We start from the raw sequence: 20968 nt of genomic DNA, 5'->3' as shown, positions 1-20968 counted from the left end.
CAGTTTAATAATTTAGCAAATTCTCATTGTGATGGCACTCACGTGAAACATTTATGTTAAATAAAATGTATATTTAGGCCTACAGCACAACCGGTGAAGTTCCGGTAATGTTTCAAAAATGTTTCTTCTCTTATTCAACACACTCACTGTACAAATGTTGTAAAAATGGCTGTTAGCAGTGTTTCTTTTACAGCAAAACCTAACAAAATATTTTCACACATTTTCAACTTCTCTTATCTCATTTGATGGGCATTACTTTGGAGATTTGGTGATACATTATGACTTTTTTCATTGCTGTATTCTATTGCTGACAATGTTGCCTTCATAAACCTGTGGGGGTCGATCTGGCCCCAGGCGTGTATAATCAGTATACTCACGTTAAACTAGGTTAAAACATAAAAATTAAAAAGCTCTATTTATCATAAACGACAGGAAACGTATTGTCTGTTACTACTGAAAAGGTACCTGGAATTTGAAATCAAAATTACAATTTATAAGTAAGCAACTAAGCAAAGAAGTCAGGCTGGGGTCAAAATGAACCAAGGTGTGTACAGAAGGGTTAAGGTTTGAGAATCTTCCCGTTTGACCCAGTTCTATTTACCAGAGCTGTTTTTTATTTCCTTTAGTTTACTGTGGTAGACTTTCATTGGTTATGAAAGATTTTCATTTCTTTAGAAAATAATTCAGATAGGGCTTTGCCTCTTTCTGTGCTCATGGATTTTGATTCCTCATGTGTGTATGTTTCAGTGTTTGTGGTATTTTATGGTACTGCATCAGCCTAATGCTTAACATATGTTTGCACAAGCACATTGGGTCAGTAACAGAATTTTTTTTTAAATACCTTCCAATGCACACTTCAAGTCTGTCCAATCTCTGCAGGTGCTGAAGAGAAAATTTTGGAAGAGTTCAAAGAAATGCACAACACAGATCTTCCAGATTTTCAGCTCCAGGCTATGATTCAGGCTGCTGGCAAGCTTGTGCTGATTGACAAGCTGCTGCCCAAATTAAAGGCTGGTGGGCACAGGGTACTTATCTTCTCACAGATGGTGCGGTGTTTGGACATCTTGGAAGACTACCTTGTTCAAAGAAGGTGAGGGAAACAGTACCCACATTGTTAGTCCAATAAAAAAGGTATTATCTTTTTCCTTTGTTTTTGTTTTATTTTTAGACGTTATGCTGAAGAGTAGACTAACACGGCCACCAAAACATTTCATTCCAGAAAGAATGAGAAATTGTCAGCTTGAAACTGTAAATCATAGTAACATGCCTTTCCTGTTTGTATTATTTAATTTTTAAATTGATGCTCCTGATGAATCTGGCTTCCCTTTCTTTACTTAAGAACTGCCATATTGGGATAGACAGATGATCCATCAAGCCCAATATACTGTTTCCAACCATGGCCAATCCAGGTTACAAGTACCTGGCAAGATCCCAAGGAGTAAAACAGATTTTCTAGTGCAATAGGTATGTCATTCTGGACAAGCGGGTAATCTCCCCATGGTCACAAGCCCTTGCAGAAGGAATTCACTCCTGATTTTTTTATGTAACCCTCCTGCTTAACTGAGAGCTCTACTGCTGTCTACAGTTTTTCCTTTTGCATGCAAGCCGGAAGAAGTGGTTCTGTTCTATTCTCCTTTTTAGTTGTTCTTTTTTGCCTATTTTTCAGTTTTCAGTGCTCAGAGCTTCCTAATTCCAGGGTTCAGCTCTGCCTGTGTGGAGAAGAAGCAGCTAACAGGCCAATCCCCTGTGGTACCTGTTAGCCAGCCTGCAGAAGTGTTTTTGGAGCTTGGGGCCATCCCCGATTAGTGTTGCTCACCTACTGCTTGGCAGGGGTTTGAGCGCAGGTTGACAGGCATCCGTAGGAGACTCAGCAGTGTCTTGCAGGGTGCCAGCTATGTTTTCGCCTCTCCCTCCCAGTTTTGCGTATCTGTCGGTCTTTTGCGGGTAGAAGGCTCAGTTAGACACCGTATCCGACTGGCATCCCAAAGATCCAGCATTAGAGAATGTTCTTCATTAGGCAGTGATGTCTTCTCCTTTTCTAGCTACTATTGAGGACTAAGGCAGGCTGCAGCATGTTGCCAGCACAGGTCACAATGAGTAAAGCTGTTACAGCCTATGAGGTGCATCGGGGAGAATCGGAAAATCAAGAATTTGGTGTTTTGTACTTGTTCCCCTATGGTTCCCCATCCTTAAAATCCTAAATTCACCAGTTTTTATGTTTTATTTTGCCGTTTTTTGAGCGTTTTTGGGTGCCCTAATTCAGCTGGTGGCCATATTGGATTTAGCAATCTTTTTTTAAAAAAAGTTTCCTGCAGCTCCAAAACTTCTCGTTTTGCCTCAAAACTGGTGGGAATGGAGTCCTGGGGCTCTTTTGCCCTTAATTCATGCCATGAATGCCCAAATTTGTGCCAGAGGAGCATACTTGCATCACATGTGCACTGCATGGGAAGGAGAGGTGAGAGTGTCCGGCTTTACGTTCTTGGGCCGAGGAACGAGTGGCTATCCCATTGGTTCAGATCTTTTTTTGACCCAGAAACAGTGGCAGTTCTACGCGGAAGAGTGCGGATGCTGCAGAGCCCGAGAGACATGAATTAAAGTCATCTGCTATTATGATTTTTTCCCCTGAAGCCCTCAATTTGATGTGGAAAGCTTTTCAGGAAAGCCATCCTGACAAAGCAAAAGATAGCAGCACTTATGGCACCTTATGTGAGGGTAAGGCCTCTCAGGGTGATTTTGCCTTGTCATCTACCACTAGTCAGGGTTTGGGAGTTCTTTCTGATGATGGGACTCACAATTTCTTTACTGTCTCAAGATGCGCCAAATCTATCGGGGGATGCAGGACCACAGTCTAGCACTTGGGATCCCATAGTGGTTCTGGATCCTGTAGATGATTGTGGCTTGATGCCTATTCAAACCCTCGGCTCTGCTGGATCTCATTTCTGAGTCCCTAAAATAGCTAAATTTGAACTCTCAGCTGGTCCCCTCTACTTCTTCCTCCCTTGTGAGTGGAGTGAAGAATAAGTCTTCTACATTTCCTTGGTATCCTGATGTTAATATCTTAGTTACAGAGCAGTGGGGGTTCTCTAGAGGGGTCTATCAAGGTAGTGAGAGCATATCTCAGCTGTATCCTATGGCACAGGAGTGCCAGTAGCTGTTTACTCAGCCTCAGGTGAACTCCTGGGTTGCACAGATTACTTAGTGCACCTCTCTTCCGAGGGAGGGTGATATGGTGCTCAAAGATATTCAGGATCACCGAGTGGATATAGTTCTCAAGAGCTTTTCAAGGCATTGACTTTGGAGTCAAAAACACATGCCTATCTTTCCAGGCTGTGAACTCTGGAGCGCGAGGGCAAATAGCTTGTACCTCAACTCCTCTTGTCTGTACTTGATTATGTTTTAGATGCTCTCCATGACATTAATGCCATGAATGCTGCTTCAGCTTATTTGATCTCTGCCTGCAGAATGCTCTGGATCAGACAATGGGCTGGGAATTCCACTTCCAAAGCTACTCTCAGCAGACTTCCTTTTAAGGGATATTTGTCTTTAGAAAAGGGTCTGAGGATCTTATGTCAGGTCATGTGTGGTAGACCGTTGACTCAAGACCCTACCTGAAGGCAGACCTAGAGCCTCTGGATAATGCTATTGCAGTAGCCTATTTCAATCACCAGGGAGGCACCAAAAGTACCCATCTGTTCCTGGAGGCCCAATTGCTCTTCCCTGGGTGGAATGTCATATGCAGGCACTCTTGGCAGTGCACGTAGTGGGAGTGGATATTGTCCAAGCCAATTTCCTCAGCAGAGAGACCTTGGATCCAGGAGTGTGGACATTGTCAGACAGCATTCCAAGCCATTGTTTGCCGCTGGGGTCGGATACAATTCGACCTCATGGCTATGGCAAAGAACAAAAAGACAGACATGTTATTCACTCCAGGATGCAAGCTCGTAAACATGGGTCTGGCACTCTGGTCCAGCCATGGCTGCAGAGTGTACTTTTGCACATCTTTCCCCCATGGTCCTTGAATGGTCAAATCCTTCAAAGGATTGCAAGTCATCGGGAAACGGTCATTCTCATAGCTCCAAAGTGGCCATGCAGACCATGTTACACAGATCTGGTGTGTCATTGGATGGGTCCCAGTCTCGGGCTACAGTTGCATCCAGATCTTCTTGTCCAGGGTTCTTAGAAGATCTGGATCACTTTGTTCTTAAGGCATGGCTCTTGAATACGAAGAGTTAGTGCGTAAGGGGTACTCAGATGTGGTCGTTGCCACTCTCCTCCAGTCTGAGAAACCAATTCTTGTCTCAGCCTTTGCTAAGGCATGCCAGACTTTCCAGCATTGGAGTGCCCAGGAGAAGGTGGAGCCATTTTCAGTTCTGATTTCTGTGCTGTTGGCTTTCCTCCAAGCTGGTCTTGACAAAGTTGTTTTTCGAGTCCTAGTTGTAGGCTCTGATTTAGGGCTCGAGACTGCAAATCTGTGCTGGCTTTTTGAAGGGTGCACTACACAGTAGACCTCCAGACCAGGCCTCATTCCCTTTGTTGGATCTTACCATGGTTTTAGGGATCTCAGCCAAGCTCAGTTCAAGCTGCTGAAGGAAGTGTCACTAATGGATTTGACGCTCAAAACAGTTTTTTCTGGTGGCTGTGATCTTGGCGAAATGGGGCTTGGAGCTCCAAACTCTTTCTTGTGGAGAGCCATTCCTTAGGTCTGACACTGGAGTCCTTCCTTCCTGTTGAAGGTAGTTTTGGCATTTCATGTCAGTCAAGGAGTTCGATTCCCAGCATTCCTGTCTACAGGTTCCAAGAAACAGAACCTGGTTTTAAAGATGTTGAATGTGAGAAGAGTGTTTTTGAGATATCTGGAGGTCACCTGCAAGTTTAGGCTCTCTGACCATCTTTATGTGCTGACTAATCTAGCTAGGCAAGGTACGCCAGCTTCTAAGGCCATGATTTCCAGGGGGATTCGGAGGGCCATTTCATCATCATATTTTGTTTGTAGGAAACAGTCCCCTGTTTCCGTTAAGGTGCTTTCAATCTGAAGTATGGCTTCATTGTGGGCCGAATCTAGGGCAGTCTCTTCTGGGAAGATTTGTAGGGTGACAACTTGGTCCACTCTACATACATTTGCTAACTTTTAAAGAGTGGGAGGACTCTGCCTTTGGGTACGCAGTGCTACGTGCCGATGCAATCATCCCACCCTAGATTTCTGGGACTACTTTTGTACATCCCACTTGTCTAGAATGGCTGTAACATACATAAGAATTGCCACTGCTGGGTCAGACCAGCAGTCCATCGTGCCCAGCAGTCTGCTCACGCGGCGGCCCTCTGGTCAAAGACCAGTGCCCTAACTGAGACTAGCCATACCAGCGCACGTTCTTGTTCAGCAGGAACTTGTCTAACTTTGTCTTGAATCCCTGGAGGGTGTTTTCCCCTATGACAGCCTCCAGAAGAGCGTTCCTGTTTTCCACCTCTCTCTGGGTGAAGAAGAACTTCCTTATGTTCGTATGGAATCTATCCCCTTTTAACTTTAGAGAGAGCCATCTCATTCTCCCTACCTTGGAGAGGGTGAACAACCTGTCTTTAACTACCAAGTCTATACTCTTCATTATCTTGAATGTTTCAATCATGTCCCCTCTCATTCTCTTTTCAAGGGAAAAGAGGCTCAATTTCTCTAACCTCTCACTGTATGACAACTCCTCCAGCCCCTTAACCATTTTAGTCACTCTTCTCTGGACTCTTTCGAGTAGTACTGTGGTCCTTCTTCAAGTATGACGACCAGTGCTGGATGCAGTATTCCAGGTGGGGGTCGTACCATGGCCCGGTACAGCGGCATGATAACCTTCTCCGATCTGTTCGTGATCCCCTTCTTAATCATTCCTAGCTCCTGTTCGCCCTTTTTGCCGCTGCCGCACATTGAGCGGACGGCTTCATCAACGTGTCAACCAGTACTCCCAAGTCCTGGCGGGAGCAGCAACCCTCAAGCTACTGTCATGCCAGCGTCAGCTCTTCCTGTTGCACTAGAAAAAGAAATTAGGTTCTTACTTTGCTGATATCTTTTCTAGTAGATAGGTGTGTTATTCTGGACCCCAGTCCTTCCTTTTATTTCCTGCGCTTGCCTTCTGTATCTTTAAAAATAGTTTACTCCAAGTCTGTCACTTGTAGGCCAGTCAGCCCTTTGGGCATTGAAGAGCAGTCTATTACTAGTATTTTTGGGGGTAGTATTTGAGCTCCTTTGATGTTTCTGCTAGCATGTTTGTTACTCTGTTTAATTGGTCATAGTTCTTATATTACCTTGTTTGAGCAGAGCAGATTTGTTATTTGGTGGAGTTTTCTCATATCCCTACTTCACTTAATCTTGGAAGGGACTTGCTTGCTTGGGGACTAACTATAGGTAGCAGTAGAGCTCTTAGTGAAGCAGGAGGATTACATTAAAAATCCAGAGTGGATTCCTTCTGCAAGGGTTCACAGCCATAGGGAGATTACCCACTTTGTCCAGAATGACACACCTGTTTTCTAGAAAAGATATTAGCAAGGTAAGAACCTAATCTCTTTATCCAAGGAATAAGCAGTGGATTTCCCTAATCCATCTCAATAATGGCCTATGGACTTCTCTTTTAGAAAATTATCCAAACCTTTTTTTAAAACCCTGCTTTGCTAATTGATTTCACCACATTCTCCGGCAACAAATTCCAGAGTTTAATTAAGTTTCAAGTTTTTTTTTAATTTGATATACCGCCCATCAGCAGTCTGAGTGGTTTATAATAAGAAAGTATATTTTCAAAGACATTAAGGGAAAACCTAAAAATCAAACAACAGGATACATAAGGGATGAGGGAGAAGTACAATATAATTTGAAAAGAAAAAAGAGTGGAGGGGAAATGTTTTAAAATTGTTCCAGTCTTGATTTATTTATTTTTCTCAAGCATTGCATTCTTTAACAAGAAAGATTTAAGGCATAGGGTTCCACAGAGATGGTCTGAAAACAGAGAAGATGGATTTACGAGTTGTGTGACCTTACGAAGGGTTAGATAAGAAATTCTGATGATTGGAGTGTAATGTCCTTGGAGAAATGTATGGCAGTAGTAGTCTGTCGATGAAAGCCGGAAAATGTTCTAGTCTTGATGTAAATGTAAAAAGTAAAATCTTAAATGTTAAGTGATGGGTAATGGGTAACCAATGAGTGTCTATAAAAGGAGGAGTAACATGATCATATTTTTTTGCCTTATATAAAAGTTTTACGGCTGTGTTTTGTATTACTTGTAGATATCATTTCATTTTGACAAATAACTTGGTAAAGAGAATTATAGTAATCAAGATGAGAAATGACTAAAGAGTGAATTAAGATATTAAGAGAGGCCAGTATCTCCAGTTTGTTTTAAATCTACTACTGGGCTGGAAAGGGGCCTTGTGCATCTGTGCATGCTCAAGGGCCTGCTGGTTCCCGCCCTCTCCAGGTTTCTTAAGAGAATCCAGTAAGCCTTGAGCATGTGCAGATGCTCAAGGCCCCACATCAGCTCTACACAGTGCATTGGCGTCCACTTCTGAGCAGAACCATAAGAGCAGATGTAAGTCTGAGGCAAGGGGTAGCGGGTAGTAGAGGATAGAAGTGCCTAAGCCTATATTCTCCAGCGCCACTTGTGGCCACCTCTGTACTGTTTGTTTGTTGCAGTCATCCCCCTCTGAAGCAACTTCCTGCTTCCAATTGAGCAGACCACAGCAAAGGAACCGTGCAGAGGAGGCCATGGGCAGCGAAAGAGGATCACTGCTGTGCTGGCAATCCCCTTGTAGTTTTCGAGGTGAGGGGGGCTTTGGAACCAGGTGGGGACAGCATTTGGTGGAACCGGGGAGAGGAAGGAAGAAAGAAGAGATGCTGAATGGGAGGGCGTAGAGAGTAGAGGAATGGAGGCATATGGATGGAGGGGAAAAGAAAGAGATGGTGGTGCATGGAGGGGAGGGCAAGGCAAGAAGAAAGAGAAAGGAAATGGCACACGGATGGAGGGAATAGATGATGCACATGAATGGAGGGAAGTGGAAGAAGAGGAAAGAGATGGTGCACATGGACGGATGGAAGTTAGAGAGAAGAGAAACCAGGAAAGAGATGGTACACGTGGACGGATGAAAGGGGGAGAGAGGAGAGAGATGGAGGGTAAGAGTTGGAAAGAGAGATAGATCTGGGATGGAGGCAGAAAAATGGAAGAAAACAGAATATGAAAATCAGTGCCAAAGATGGATGGATGTGCATAAGGGGAGACCTTGGAAACAGAGTTAAGAGCACAGATGGAACAAGATGATCAGAAAAATAAAATCACCAGATAAAGGTAGGAAAAATGTTATTTTGAACTTAGTGATTGAAATATGTCAATTTTGAAAATTTACATCTGTTTTTATATTTGGACTTTTCTGGAATAAATGCATTTCTTTTCTTTTGGTGTAATGTATGCAGAATCTGGCATTTAGGGTTTCGTTTGTGTACATTAATGTTCTTTGTGGGTTTCATATTTGAAGAGGGGTGTTTTTTCTCTGTTTTCTGCATATGTGGTTGAGGCCAGGTTCTAATGGGGATAAAAGTCCAGAATCCTTGGTTGGTGTCGTGGCCCCAAGTTGGAAGATATTTGGTAGCTCTCTTTCAATTTTTTTGGACTCAAAACGACCCAGCTGAAAAATTACTGATTATGGCATGATCCCTGACAAATGACACATACCCAAATTTCTAATCTCTGTTTATATTTGAGTCAACCTTTTTTTGTTTTTGTTTTTTTTTGGGGGGGGGTTTGGGGGTGTGGAAATGTTACCTTGATTTATATTTGGATCGGTTTATATTTGACTATATATGGTACCCTTCTCCATTGAGAATATTGACCACTTAAACATACTCTGTTTCCTGTCTTTCAACCAATTCTTAATCATTAATAGGACATTACCTCCTATTCCACGATGTTCTAATTTCCTCAGAAGTGTTTCATGATGTACTTTGTCAAATGCCTTTTGAAAATCCAAATAAACAATATAAACCGGCTCACCTTTGTCCACATGTTCATTCACCTCTTCAATGAAATTCAGCAGATTGGTGAGGCAAAATTCCCCTAGACTAAATCCATGCTGGCTTTCTCTAATTAATTCATGCTCATGTATATGTTCTGTCATTTTGTTCTTTATAATAGTCTATCATTTTGCCTAGCACTGATGTCATTCACTGATTATAATTTCCCAGATTACCTCTGGAACCCTTTTTAAAACTGTGTCATGTTAGCCACCCTCCAGTCTTCCAATGCTATGCTGGATTTTAAGGATAAATTATAAATTACTAACAATAGCTCTGCAAGCTCACTTTTCAATTCTATCAGCACTCTGGGATATATACCATCCGATTCAGGTGATTTGCTACTGTTCAGTTTGTGAAATTGGCTCATTATGTCTTCCAATGTTAGAGATTTGTTTGAGTTTCTCTGGATCATCATTGAATACCTTTCTGGCCCTAGTATCTCCCCCATATCTTCCTCGGCGCACACCAAAGCAAAGAATTAATTTAATCTGTCCACTATGACCTTATCTTCCCTGAGAGCCCATTTTACCCCTCGATCGTCTAGTGGTTCAACTGATTCTTTTCCCAACTTTTTATTTTTAATATACTTTTAAAATATTTTTGTTGTGTTTTTGCTTCCAGTGCAATCTTCTTTTCAAGGTTTCTTCGCCTTGTATTTGACTTGACATTCCTTGTGCAGTGTACAATTATTTTCAGTCAGGTCCTTCTTCCACTTTTTGAAGGATTCTCTTTTTAGCTCTAATAGCTTCCTTCACCTCACTCATTAACCATGCCGGCTACCATTTGGTGTTCATTCTTCCTTTTTTAATACATGAATTATATCTAGACTGGGCTTCCAAGATGGTATTTTTGAATAACATCCACACCTGATATAAATTTTTGACTTTTGCAGCTTCTCTTCTAAGGTTGTTGTTTTTTTTAAAACCATTGTTCTCATGTTATCATAGTCTCCTTTTTTAAAGTTAAATGCTATTGTATTGCATTTCTTGTGTGGATTTATTCCAGGAATTATATAAAATCTGATCATGTTATGATCACTGTTATCAAGCGGACCCAGCACCATTATTTCTAGCACCAATTCATGTGCTTCTTTCTGTATTAGCTTGCAGAAGGAAATATTTTACTGGCTATGCAAGGATGTTCTTTCATACCTTTGTTTATACATGAAGGAAATAATAGAAAAGAAACATATAATTCTATAGTGTTTCTAGATACATGGTATGCCCGACATCTCAATATGCAGTTAGATGTCCCAAAGAAAGAAAGGTAGCTTCTTTTTCCTATCTACTTATGTTCTTCACTTTTCCTTCTGTTCCAGCTTATCCTGCCTGCAGTGGCACAGAGCCCCAGATATATGTCCTTCATTCCACTTTCCTTTGGGTTTGTCTTCTCCTTCAGTTCTCTGGAAGACACAAGTCTGCTGGCTGCCCCTCTGTTTCCTTGCTCTTGAGCAGACATGTCAAACTATGACCCGTGGGCCAAATCTAGCCCACGGTGTGTTAAAAATTGGCCCGCCAGACATTTTCAACTTTATACTAAATCTGGCCTGCCAGCACGAACCGCTGCCGCTGCTGCTCTTCACTCACGTCTGCCTTCGCCTGATCTCCTCTTCAAAGCAGCCTGCTGAGGATCGCTGGCCGGCTCTAGCTAACCTTGCAGGCCACTGTTGACCTTGGTAGCACGTTCCCTCTGACGTGATCCCGTACGTCAGAGGAGGGGCGGGACCACATCAGAGGGAACGTGCTACCGAGGACGACAGCGGCCTGCGAGATTCGCTACAACTGGCCAGCAATCCTCAGCAGGCTGCTTTGAAGAGGAAACCAGGCGAAGGCAGACGCGAGTGAAGAGTAGCAGTGGCAGTGGTTCGTGCCGGCGGGTCAGAGGAGATCAGGAAGCTGGGATGGAGGGAGGGTAGGAATGGCGGGCCAAACTTAAAGGTGAGACCAGGAAGAAGAAGGGAGGAAAACATGCAGGCCTTCAGGACGGGGGCAGGCCCTAGTGTAGAAGTACCTGGAGGGAGAGAAGGAGGGGTCCATATGTGCGTATGCTGGACTGAGTGGAGGGTGGGGTGGGTAAGAAATAAAGCAGAGGAGAGAGAGAGAGAGATGGTGGGCAAAGGGATGGAGGGAGGGAGGGAAGAAACAGAAAGGGAGAGAAGTTGGACACAAGGGATGGTGTGGAGGGGGGAATAGAGATACTGAATAGGAGAGTAGTTGGGAAGAGAAACGGAGAGATAGTGGACCCTGGGGTGGTGGGGAAGGAGGGAGAGATGCTGGATGAAAGGGTAGTTGAGAAAAGGACAGATGGTGGATCTGGGGATGGTGAGGGTCCATTGCTGCAGCTGTGGATATGGACACGAAAAAAGGAAGGATGCCAGATCTCCGAGGGAGGGAAGGGAAACGGAAGGGGAGGACAGAAATGGAAGATGGATGGTTAGCACGGAGAAAGAAGAAAACGACAAATGGGCAGGAGACCCTGGCAAGCGAGTTATCAGAAGACAACCAGAGCCTGGGACCTACAAAAGGTAGAAAAAATAATTTTATTTTCTGTTTTGTGATTACAATATTTATTTTGTTTACATCACAGAGCCGTGTGGGGTGGGAGACGTAACCCTATATTTCTGCTAAGACTAAGCCTTAGTCACTTAGGGGTCCTTTTATTAAGGTGCACATTTACCGTGCGCTAAATCGGTTAGCATACCTTAATAAAAGGACCCCTAAGTATCTTAATTAAAAATTTGGCCCCCGACTTAGCCTTTTTTTCAGATTTCGGCCCTTTATGTGATTGAGTTTGACACCCCTGCTCTTGAGCAAAGACCATGGTGATAATGAGCTATAGGAGGGAGAAACAATAAGCACTTCAAGTGCCCTGCTACTCCTTCATACTTAATAGGCTGTGGAGGAGGTGAGACCATTGGACTGGCCAATCATTTATGATTGAATGAGTGTGACATTTCTTGTTGCCACCCCACTACTGGTGAAATCTGTCACCAGTAGTAGGTTGGCAAATAGAAATGTCATGGCCCAGGAGGTATCTGTGTAACAGTATCGCCTTAATTCTATAATCTTAGCACCTAAATGTAAGCACTGTTTGCATGCTAAGATTATAACATGCGGACACTTAGTGTATAAATGTTACAAATATAATTGTAAGTGCCAAATGGGTGCTAAGAGGTATACTACAAGCTTAGCACGCAACTGCAAAGGGGTGTACATGAGGGTGGCATGTGGATAGGTCCCACACAGCACATAAATGTTGCACTTTAGTGTGCAACTTGCATTATTTTATAAATTACATGCCTAACGTTTATGCTTGTCTTTTACATGACATAAGTCAGTGGTCCCCAACCTTTATTGCACCAGGGACCGGTTTCATGCAAAACAGTTTTTGCATGGACCGTGGGGGTGTGTGTGTGTGTGTGAAATTAAAGCACATAATAAAATGCATAATCTATAATCTAATTATTACATATATAATGTAAATGTAATTATTATATTTTATATTATGCACTTTATTATTATATTGTAATATGTACAATATATTAATAAAACTTACCATAATGCAGAATCAGTGGGAGCCCTGAGCATGTTTCCCTGCAACTACAGTCCTATGCCCCAAAATTTTTCTTTCTTCATTTCCCCATCTTTTTCCCTCTCACTCAGACACTCATGCCCAACAATTCTCCCTTTCTATTCCCTCCCCCCACCTCAGCATCTCTTTCCCTCCCTCCATTCTTCCATCCTATGTCCCAAGTTCATGCTCCCCTCCATTCTGTTTCTCAAGTTCATGCCCACTCCCTTCTGCCTTCCTTTTTTCCATCCTGTGTCCAAAGTTTGTGATCCCTCCCTTCTGTGTCCCAATGCACCTCACCGCTCATGTCTGAACATGTTCCTCTTCATTCTTCCCTCCTTCTATTCTGTGTCCCAAGTTCATGCCTCCCTCCCATATGTGTTTTACCTGTTCTGGCTGGCTCCCTCGTTCCAGCCACACTTCTCTTCACAAAGCCATGGCCGCAGTTCCTACACATGGCCAACAGCCGCTGCTTGTGATTTTGTGAATAGAAGTACAGCTGGGAGGAGGGAGCCAGTCAAAACCCGGGGACTGCCTGTAATATAAATAAAATAAAAATTTCTGTGCAGCCCGGTTCAGCACACCCATGGCCCAATGGTTAGGTACCCCTGGCATAATTAATAGCACCTAAATATTAGCAAATCAAATGCCAGCTTATGCTCTGTTCTATAATGGAATCTGTGTGACCAGATGATATAGAATTCATACTCGGCATCCTGCATTTTAGTGCCCAAATTTGGCCAATGTTTATAGAATCACCTCCCATTTATGTATACATTTTTCCTGGTGGAGTGTGGCTATAAAGATGGAAGATCAAGTAGATAAGTCATATAGACATCTGTAGTTTTTCATGGAACCAGTAAAGGGATTCACTTCCTTGGAGTGAAAACATAGAAACATGATGGCAGATAAAGGCCAAATGGTCCGTCTAGTCTGGCCAACCACAGTAATCATTATCTCTTTCTCTCTCTGAGAGATCCCAAGTGCCTATTCCAGGCCCTCTTGAATTCAGACACAGTCTCTATTTCTACCACCTCTTCCGGGAGACTGTTATAAGCATCTACCACCCTTTCCGTAAAAAGTATTTCCTCAGATTACTCCAGAATCTATCACCTCTTAACTTCATCCTATGCCCTCTCATTGCAGTTTCCTTTCAAATGAAAGACACTTGACTCATGCACATTTATATTATGTAGGTATTTAAACAACTCTATCATATCTCTCCTCTCCCGCCTTTCCTCCAAAGTATACAGATTGAGATCTTAAAGTCTGTCCCCATACGACTTATCAAGAAGAACACACACTATTTTAGTAGCCTTCCTGTGGGCCGACTCCATCCTTTTTATATCTTTTTGAAAGTGCGGCCTCCAGAATTGTACACAATATTCTAAAAGAGTTCTCAACAGAGTCTTATACAGAGGCATCAATACCTCCTTTTTCCTACTAGCCATATGCAACCTAGCATCCTTCTAGTTTGCACTGTCACTTTTTCAACCTGTTTAGCCATCTTAAGATCATCACATACAATCACACCCAAGTTCCTCTCTTCCATCGTGCTCATATGTTCTCCACCCCCTAAACTGTACCGTTCCCTCTGGTTTTTGCAGCCCAAATGCATGACCTTGCATTTCTTATCATTAAATTTTAGCTGCCAAATTTTAGACCATTCTTCTAGCTTCGCCAGGTCTTTCTTTATGTTATTCACACCATCCTGGGTATCTACTCTATTTCAGATTTTGGTATCATCCACAAAGAGGCAAAACTTACTGGACAACCCTTCAGCAGTATCATTTATAAAAATGTTAAAAAGAACAGGCCCAAGAACAGAACTTTCTAGCGCACATCCTCTATCCAATTCTCTGGTCACCCAGTCAAAGAAATTGATCAGATTTGTCTGATAATAATAATAATAATAATTTTATTTTTATATACCACCAAAGCCATGGAAGTTCGAGGCGATTTGCAGCAAGAAGCGCTGGACAATCAGCGAAGAGGTTACAATCAAAGTCAACAATACAATCTTACATAATGAAAGAATTGGAAAACTATATAGTTTTTAGGGTTACTGGTTGAATAAGCAGAGCAGTATAGAATCTTAGTTTACAAATCGATTGAACAAACTCGTTTTTACCAGTTTTCTAAAATTAAAGTAGGATGAGGAGAGCGTGATAATGTTACTAAGCCAATCGTTCCATTTGCCTGCCTGGCAAGACCTACCGCTAGTGAATCCATGTTGCCTCCAGTCCTGTAATCCTCAGGATTCCAGAAACTTGGCCATTCTCTGTTTTAAAAGCGATTCCATTAATTTGCTTACCACAGAAGTCAGACTTACCGGCCTATAATTCCCTACTTCTTCCTTACTTCCACTTTTGTGAAGAGGGACCACATCCGGCCTTCTCCAATCCTCAGGTACCACCCCCGACTCTAGAGACTCATTGAAAAAGTCAGTCAGCAGAGCTACTAGAACTTCCCTAAGTTCTTCAGCACCCTCAGATGTACACCATCCGGCCCCATTGCTTTGTCTACCTTTATTTTAGCTAGCTGCACACGAACACAACCCTCTGAAAATCGATCAGGGTCTATTGTATGTATATTTATTTTATTACACGTCTATTTTATCATGTATTTGCTTTTATTATGTCTTCATTTTAAATACTGTGTATGTAAATTATGTAACCCGTTTAGTTTTGAATGGTATATAAATTTTTAAATAAATAAATAAATAAAATTACTCCTCCATCCTTATTCACGTTTGTCTTCTGAGATCCCACTCTTGGCGCTTCAGCCGTGAACACAGAACAGAAATATTTGTTAAGCAATTCAGCCTTTTCTTTATCAGCTTCTACATATTCCTCCCCTTCACTTTTGAGTCTCACAATGCCACTTTTGCACTTCTTCCTATCACTAATATATCTAAAAAATGTCTTGTCTCCCCGTTTTACCGTGTCAGCTATTTTTCTTCCATTTGCATCTTTGCTTTCCGTAAAACAGAAAGGTAGGAGGAATTCAGTTCTGCTCATGCTTTATGTGTTTTGTAAATGTAGGTTAAAATTTGTTTCTGTTCTTTGACCTGTGGTTAGGTAAATCCATCATTTTGCTGGGGCTCCCCTGGTGGCATGGACGTGCTTTTAGAGGAGAGAAATAGTGGGTAAATTTTGGAAGCCTGTGAAATGTATCTTGCAAAGTGGTGTCAATGCCTGTTGTCATGGTCCTTTATTTCAGGTACCCATATGAACGCATTGATGGCAGAGTAAGGGGCAATCTTCGTCAGGCAGCTATTGACAGATTCTCAAGACCAGATTCGGATAGATTTGTCTTCCTACTATGTACAAGGGCGGGAGGCTTGGGCATTAATCTTACTGCTGCTGATACCTGCATTATCTTTGATTCAGATTGGAACCCCCAAAATGACCTTCAGGTAAACTTTTTTTTCCTGTTTTGCTTCATGCTTTACTGTTAAGCTAAATTCTGAGAAAATTTGAGAAGAGTTTTAGTGTTTGGTGTCCCAGAAGCCTAAATTCTAGGATATAATTTAATGTATGATTTTTGAAAATCTTTTCAGCTAAGATTTCTATGTAACTTAATATGATAACAGTACTAGAAGCCAGAATTCCTGTTTGTCTTCTCCCCCCAACCTCCCAGTTGTAGGTACAATAGATTTTCTACGTAGGTGATTTTTACATTTGTGATATCTGTTTGTAGGCTCAAGCTCGATGTCATAGAATAGGACAGAGCAAAGCAGTGAAAATCTACAGGCTGATAACCAGGAATTCTTATGAAAGGGAAATGTTTGACAAGGCTAGCTTAAAGCTTGGTCTGGATAAAGCTGTGCTGCAGTCCATGAGTGGAAGAGAGAATGCTACAAATGGGGTGAGAATAAAAAGAACAATTCATGGCATGTTTTTCTTGAGCTTCTGCCCTGGGATATAGCTATTTCTCCAAGGACAAACAGATATATATTCTCACATATGGGTGATGTCATTCAAGGAACCTGGTACATACAGTCCAAATGTGTATGGTTACTTTCAGTTTTAAGGATTGCCTATACCACACACATGAATGGTGCCTTCTCACCTGATGTCAGCTTGCAGGACCTGCAGTTAGTTTTTGCACAAAGCTGATAAGCTGCGTTTCAGAGTTCTCAGTGTGTCAAATTTTGCCTTTTTTGGGTGTCAACTTTTTCTTTTTTTGTTTTCTTTCAGTTTTTTCACTTCTAGTTGGAGTTTTCTCAAGTTTTTTTGATTTATTTGTTTTTAGGCTCCTTCAAGCCTTTTCCGTTCCAGGAACATCGGATCATTTTTGGTTTGAGTTCTGCTTGAGGCCTTTGACTTTCTGTTGGCGGTTTAACTCGATGTCAAAAGCGCCTAATTGTTTCAAGATGTGCACTTGGTGCAACAGGACCATTTCAGGCACTGATCTACACAACTGGTGTGTTCCTTGTCTTGGTCCTGAGTGTCAAGACATTTCTTGCACCCTCTGCTCTCATCACTCAAGGCCTGCAAGCTACAATTCAAAGAGTACTTTGGTACCACATTGGGAACATCGACCACGGCTGGGGATTCTGAACCTGACGTGCAAGTGATACCAACATCAATGCCTGCACTGACTGTCATTGTACCGAGTCGATACAGTGCAAGCAAGCTAGGAAACACAAGCATGTCTACTACCAGACCTGCCTTGGCATCTTCCCAGTTTTCGACTACCTTGATGCAGTCAAAGTGTTACTGCAGAGAGAATCACTTGCTATTCTTCCAGCTAATGTCTGCTCAGAGGTATGCCTCGGACATCAAGGTCCCCAATGCCTTGACACTCAGTGTCACAAGCGCCTTCTCTTTTTTTTAAATTTCCAAAAGTTTATTGAAAATGCTTGCTTAAGTTGGTCAGCTTAATAAGAATATCAGTGACCAATTACATCTTATCATACTGAAATAAGACCAACACACGCAGAGCATATTAACCCTCCTTCTCCCAATCAGAGATAAAACCATAAGCAAATGATATTAAGCCCATTTAGCAATATCGTTCCACAGATCAGTGGTCCTGCACCTATCCAGGTGATATATACGTCCCAGGTTTTATGGTATATTCATAATGCGCTACATCTCATGGCAGTCAATTTGGACATTAGCTGCAAATAGTCCATTTTATTACATATCTATTGCAGATCAGGCTCCTCTTTGCACTTCCAATTAGTTGCGAGTACCAGGTGCACTGCTGTAAATAAGGCTGCCAATTTATGCTCTTCTACTGAATATACAGGCACTGGGGCATTCAATGTTTCTGTGTTATGGTAACCAGAAGTTGCCCTACTTTCTGCCAATAAATTTTTATAACCGGACAGGACTACCACATATGTCTGAAGTTTCCCTTGTGGCCACATTGGCGCCAGCATAGCTCAGAATCAGTTCCATAGATCTTATATAGTTTATATACCATCTATAGTACATTTTATTCCATTTTCTAGAAGATTGGAAAAAATTGTTAATTTAAATAAGAGCTTATAAATATTCTGTCACAAGCATACATTGGTACTGGTGCCATTGATATAGTAGCAGCTTTGAGCGTTGCTTCAGCAAGAGCTTGCAGGGCTACTGCAGTCACAACATACCCAGGCTCCTGAGTCCTCTGCACAAGCCTTAGCCCAGTATGAGGATTTATTGAAGTGATCCGTGAAATGCTCCAAGACTCCTCAATGTTGAGCATCAACACCCTAGAGATGCTGGATGCATGCTGCATCATCCAGAGAGCATGATTCCCCTTGACACATTTTCAACTCTTGACTCACGGTCAACTCTTGACTGCTACAAGAAAATACTTCAATGAAACTGATTCCGATCTCTCACCACGTTCCCATCATGACCTTCCTGGTTTCTCTTCAGTTGAATCTTACAGTGGACACCCCGGAGAGAGTGGAAAACATGAAAAAGGATCTGCAAAAGTTGGAAGAATGGTCTGGCAACTAAAATTCAATGCAAAGAAGTGCAGAGTGATGCATTTGGGGAGCAGAAATCTGAGGGAGGTTTATGTGCTGTGTACGGATATTTCCGTATTCACACCTGTGGGTTAGGCCTCTCTGATGTCATCACAGCCTGAACCATTCTCAAGATATCTTTCTGCTGAACAAGAGATTTTTCCAGCATGAAGAAAGAAGTACACAGCTTTGCTGTTTCTGCCTGATGCATTATGGGTATGTACCAGAATGTTGCTATGCAAGGACATCTATCTGTGCTTTCATAATGGGACAGTGTGAATCTTGAAGAAATTATCCTGTTCTTATCTGTCTAACGGCCCTGGGTCTACCAACCTATATGATACTTTCCACAGAAAGGCTATTCATCCAAGTTTTGTTTCTGGATTGGTCCGAGGAGGTCATCTGATGAGATACAAGAAAGAGGGCTAATTAATTAATTAGTTAGTCTGTGATAAGGTGCGAGGAAGCTCAGATCTTCTCACAGATGTTCTATATGTAAACTTTTTCTTTCAATAATTAGACCTGTAAGTTACCTCCTGTGAATCTCTGCCTAAGAGAGAGAAATTCAGACTTTTAAAACGGCTCTGAACTCAGCACGGAACGGGACTTGTTTGCGGATGATTTATAGCCTCATCAAGGATTGTCAACACGTGTACCCTTAACAACAAGATTCCTGACGTCTTCCAAAGCTACCAAGAAGTTTTCCCTTCCACCTAATTTCGCCTGAGCGGCTGATCCTAAGGTGAGATTACGGAATTTACACTCTTAACAGCTGGGTTAGATAAGGATCACTTGTGATAAAGGATAAGGGTTGAAAAGCTCCATTGGTGATAATATAATCAGTTGCTAATCAGGGATTTTTATTATAAGGAATTGTGTAGTGTGTGTTTAACAAGTAAAAATACTTAATTGTCTAACGATTAGATTGTGATAATTAGGTACTGAGTTTCATTTGTGTAATCAGATATTTTGTGAACAATATTTAGATTTTGCAGCTGGCTTGTGAATTATATTTTTCTATTTTCATAATAAAGATATTTCTCATTAGCCTGGGTTTTGTGTCGTATAAATAGACCATGATATTTGGACCTGGATAAGAGGTTATGGTTTTCCCTAGACAACTTAACAGAGACGTAACGTGTTTATAAAACTGCTGAGTGAACCATAAATCCTACTACAGCTGGGAGATGAAAGGCTGATATGCATGGACAGGGCAAGGAACCTTGGGGTGATAGTGTCTGAGGATCTGAAGGCGACAAAGTAGTGTGACAAGGTGGTAGCTGTAGCCAGGAGGATGCTAGGTTACATAGAGAGATGTTTAACCAGCAGAAGAAAGGAGGTGTTGATAACCCTGTACAGGTCATTGGTGAGGCCCCACTTGGAGTATTTTGTTCAGTTTTGAAAGCCACAGGATATAAGAAGACTTGAAGCAGTCCAGTGGAAAGCTATGAAAATGGTATGAGAAGAGACTAGAGAACCTCAACACGTATACTCTAGGAGGAGAGGAGGAACAAGGGTGATATGATAGATATTTACATATTTGAAAGGTATTAATATAAGTCCAAATCTTTTCTTGAGAAAGAAAATTGGTAAAACTAGAGAACATAAATTGAGGTTGAGGGGTGGTAGACTTAGGAGTAATGTTAGAAAATTATTTTTCATGGAGAGGGTGGTAGATACCTGGAATGCTCTCCCAAGGGAGGTGGAGAGGAATATGGTAACGAAATTCAAAAAAGCGTGGGATGAATACAGAGGATGTCTAACTAGAATATGAATGGGCAAATTTTCAAGGTCTGAATCCTGCAAAGTAAATGATTTGGATAGGCTCGAGTGAGCTTCAGCAATAGCTTCAGTAGTTAGAACCTCAGGACAGTACTGGGTGGACTTCTAAGGACTGTGGCCCAGAGGAAACAAAGAAAAAAGACAATTCAATATGAAATTATAATGCATGTAATTATAGGGCAGACTGGATGGACCGTACATGTCTTTATCTGCTGTCATTTACTATATTTGTTACTATGCCATATGATCCTTCTCCACCTCCTCCATGTCGTAGATCTTCAGCTGAAAGCTACTTTTTCACAAGTTCTATATGCCAGATTGATCAGGCTCTCCCTTTTAGGATGGAGTCTGAGGAGGAGCTCTGTGCAGAGTTAATGGAACTCTTAAGACTATGAGGAATGGCCTAAAGAGTGCATCAGAGTTCTCTTCATACATTCATGAAAGATGATCTCTTTAGAAACTGAGAGACACCTCTTACCATCCGAGTGGCTCCCGATAAACTAGACTCTATAGAATACAGACTTGTCCTGGTTTTGATAATCCTCAGCTTGCAACATCAGTCTCTAGTGTTGGAGTCTGCTCTATAAAGAAAAACAAAAGAGGCGACC

The 20968-nt window shown here is 42.0% G+C and overlaps 1 protein-coding gene across 9 annotated transcripts in view; it reads left to right on the top strand.

The window, feature by feature from the left end:
* The window catches only part of CHD7 (chromodomain helicase DNA binding protein 7), a 616542-nt gene that overhangs the window by 453515 nt on the left and 142059 nt on the right, over positions 1-20968 (top strand). For all 9 annotated transcript variants that reach the window (XM_033933452.1, XM_033933447.1, XM_033933448.1 and 6 more), the window contains 3 exons: positions 880-1090; positions 15830-16025; positions 16310-16477. In XM_033933452.1, coding sequence (XP_033789343.1) covers positions 880-1090; positions 15830-16025; positions 16310-16477 — 575 coding nt within the window. The remainder of the gene's footprint in view (positions 1-879; positions 1091-15829; positions 16026-16309; positions 16478-20968) is intronic.

Source organism: Geotrypetes seraphini, chromosome 2 (genome assembly GCF_902459505.1).
Source record: "Geotrypetes seraphini chromosome 2, aGeoSer1.1, whole genome shotgun sequence".
NCBI lineage: Eukaryota > Metazoa > Chordata > Amphibia > Gymnophiona > Dermophiidae > Geotrypetes > Geotrypetes seraphini.
The sequence above is the reverse complement of the archived record's forward strand: the minus strand, read 5'-3'. Positions and strand labels throughout refer to the sequence as shown.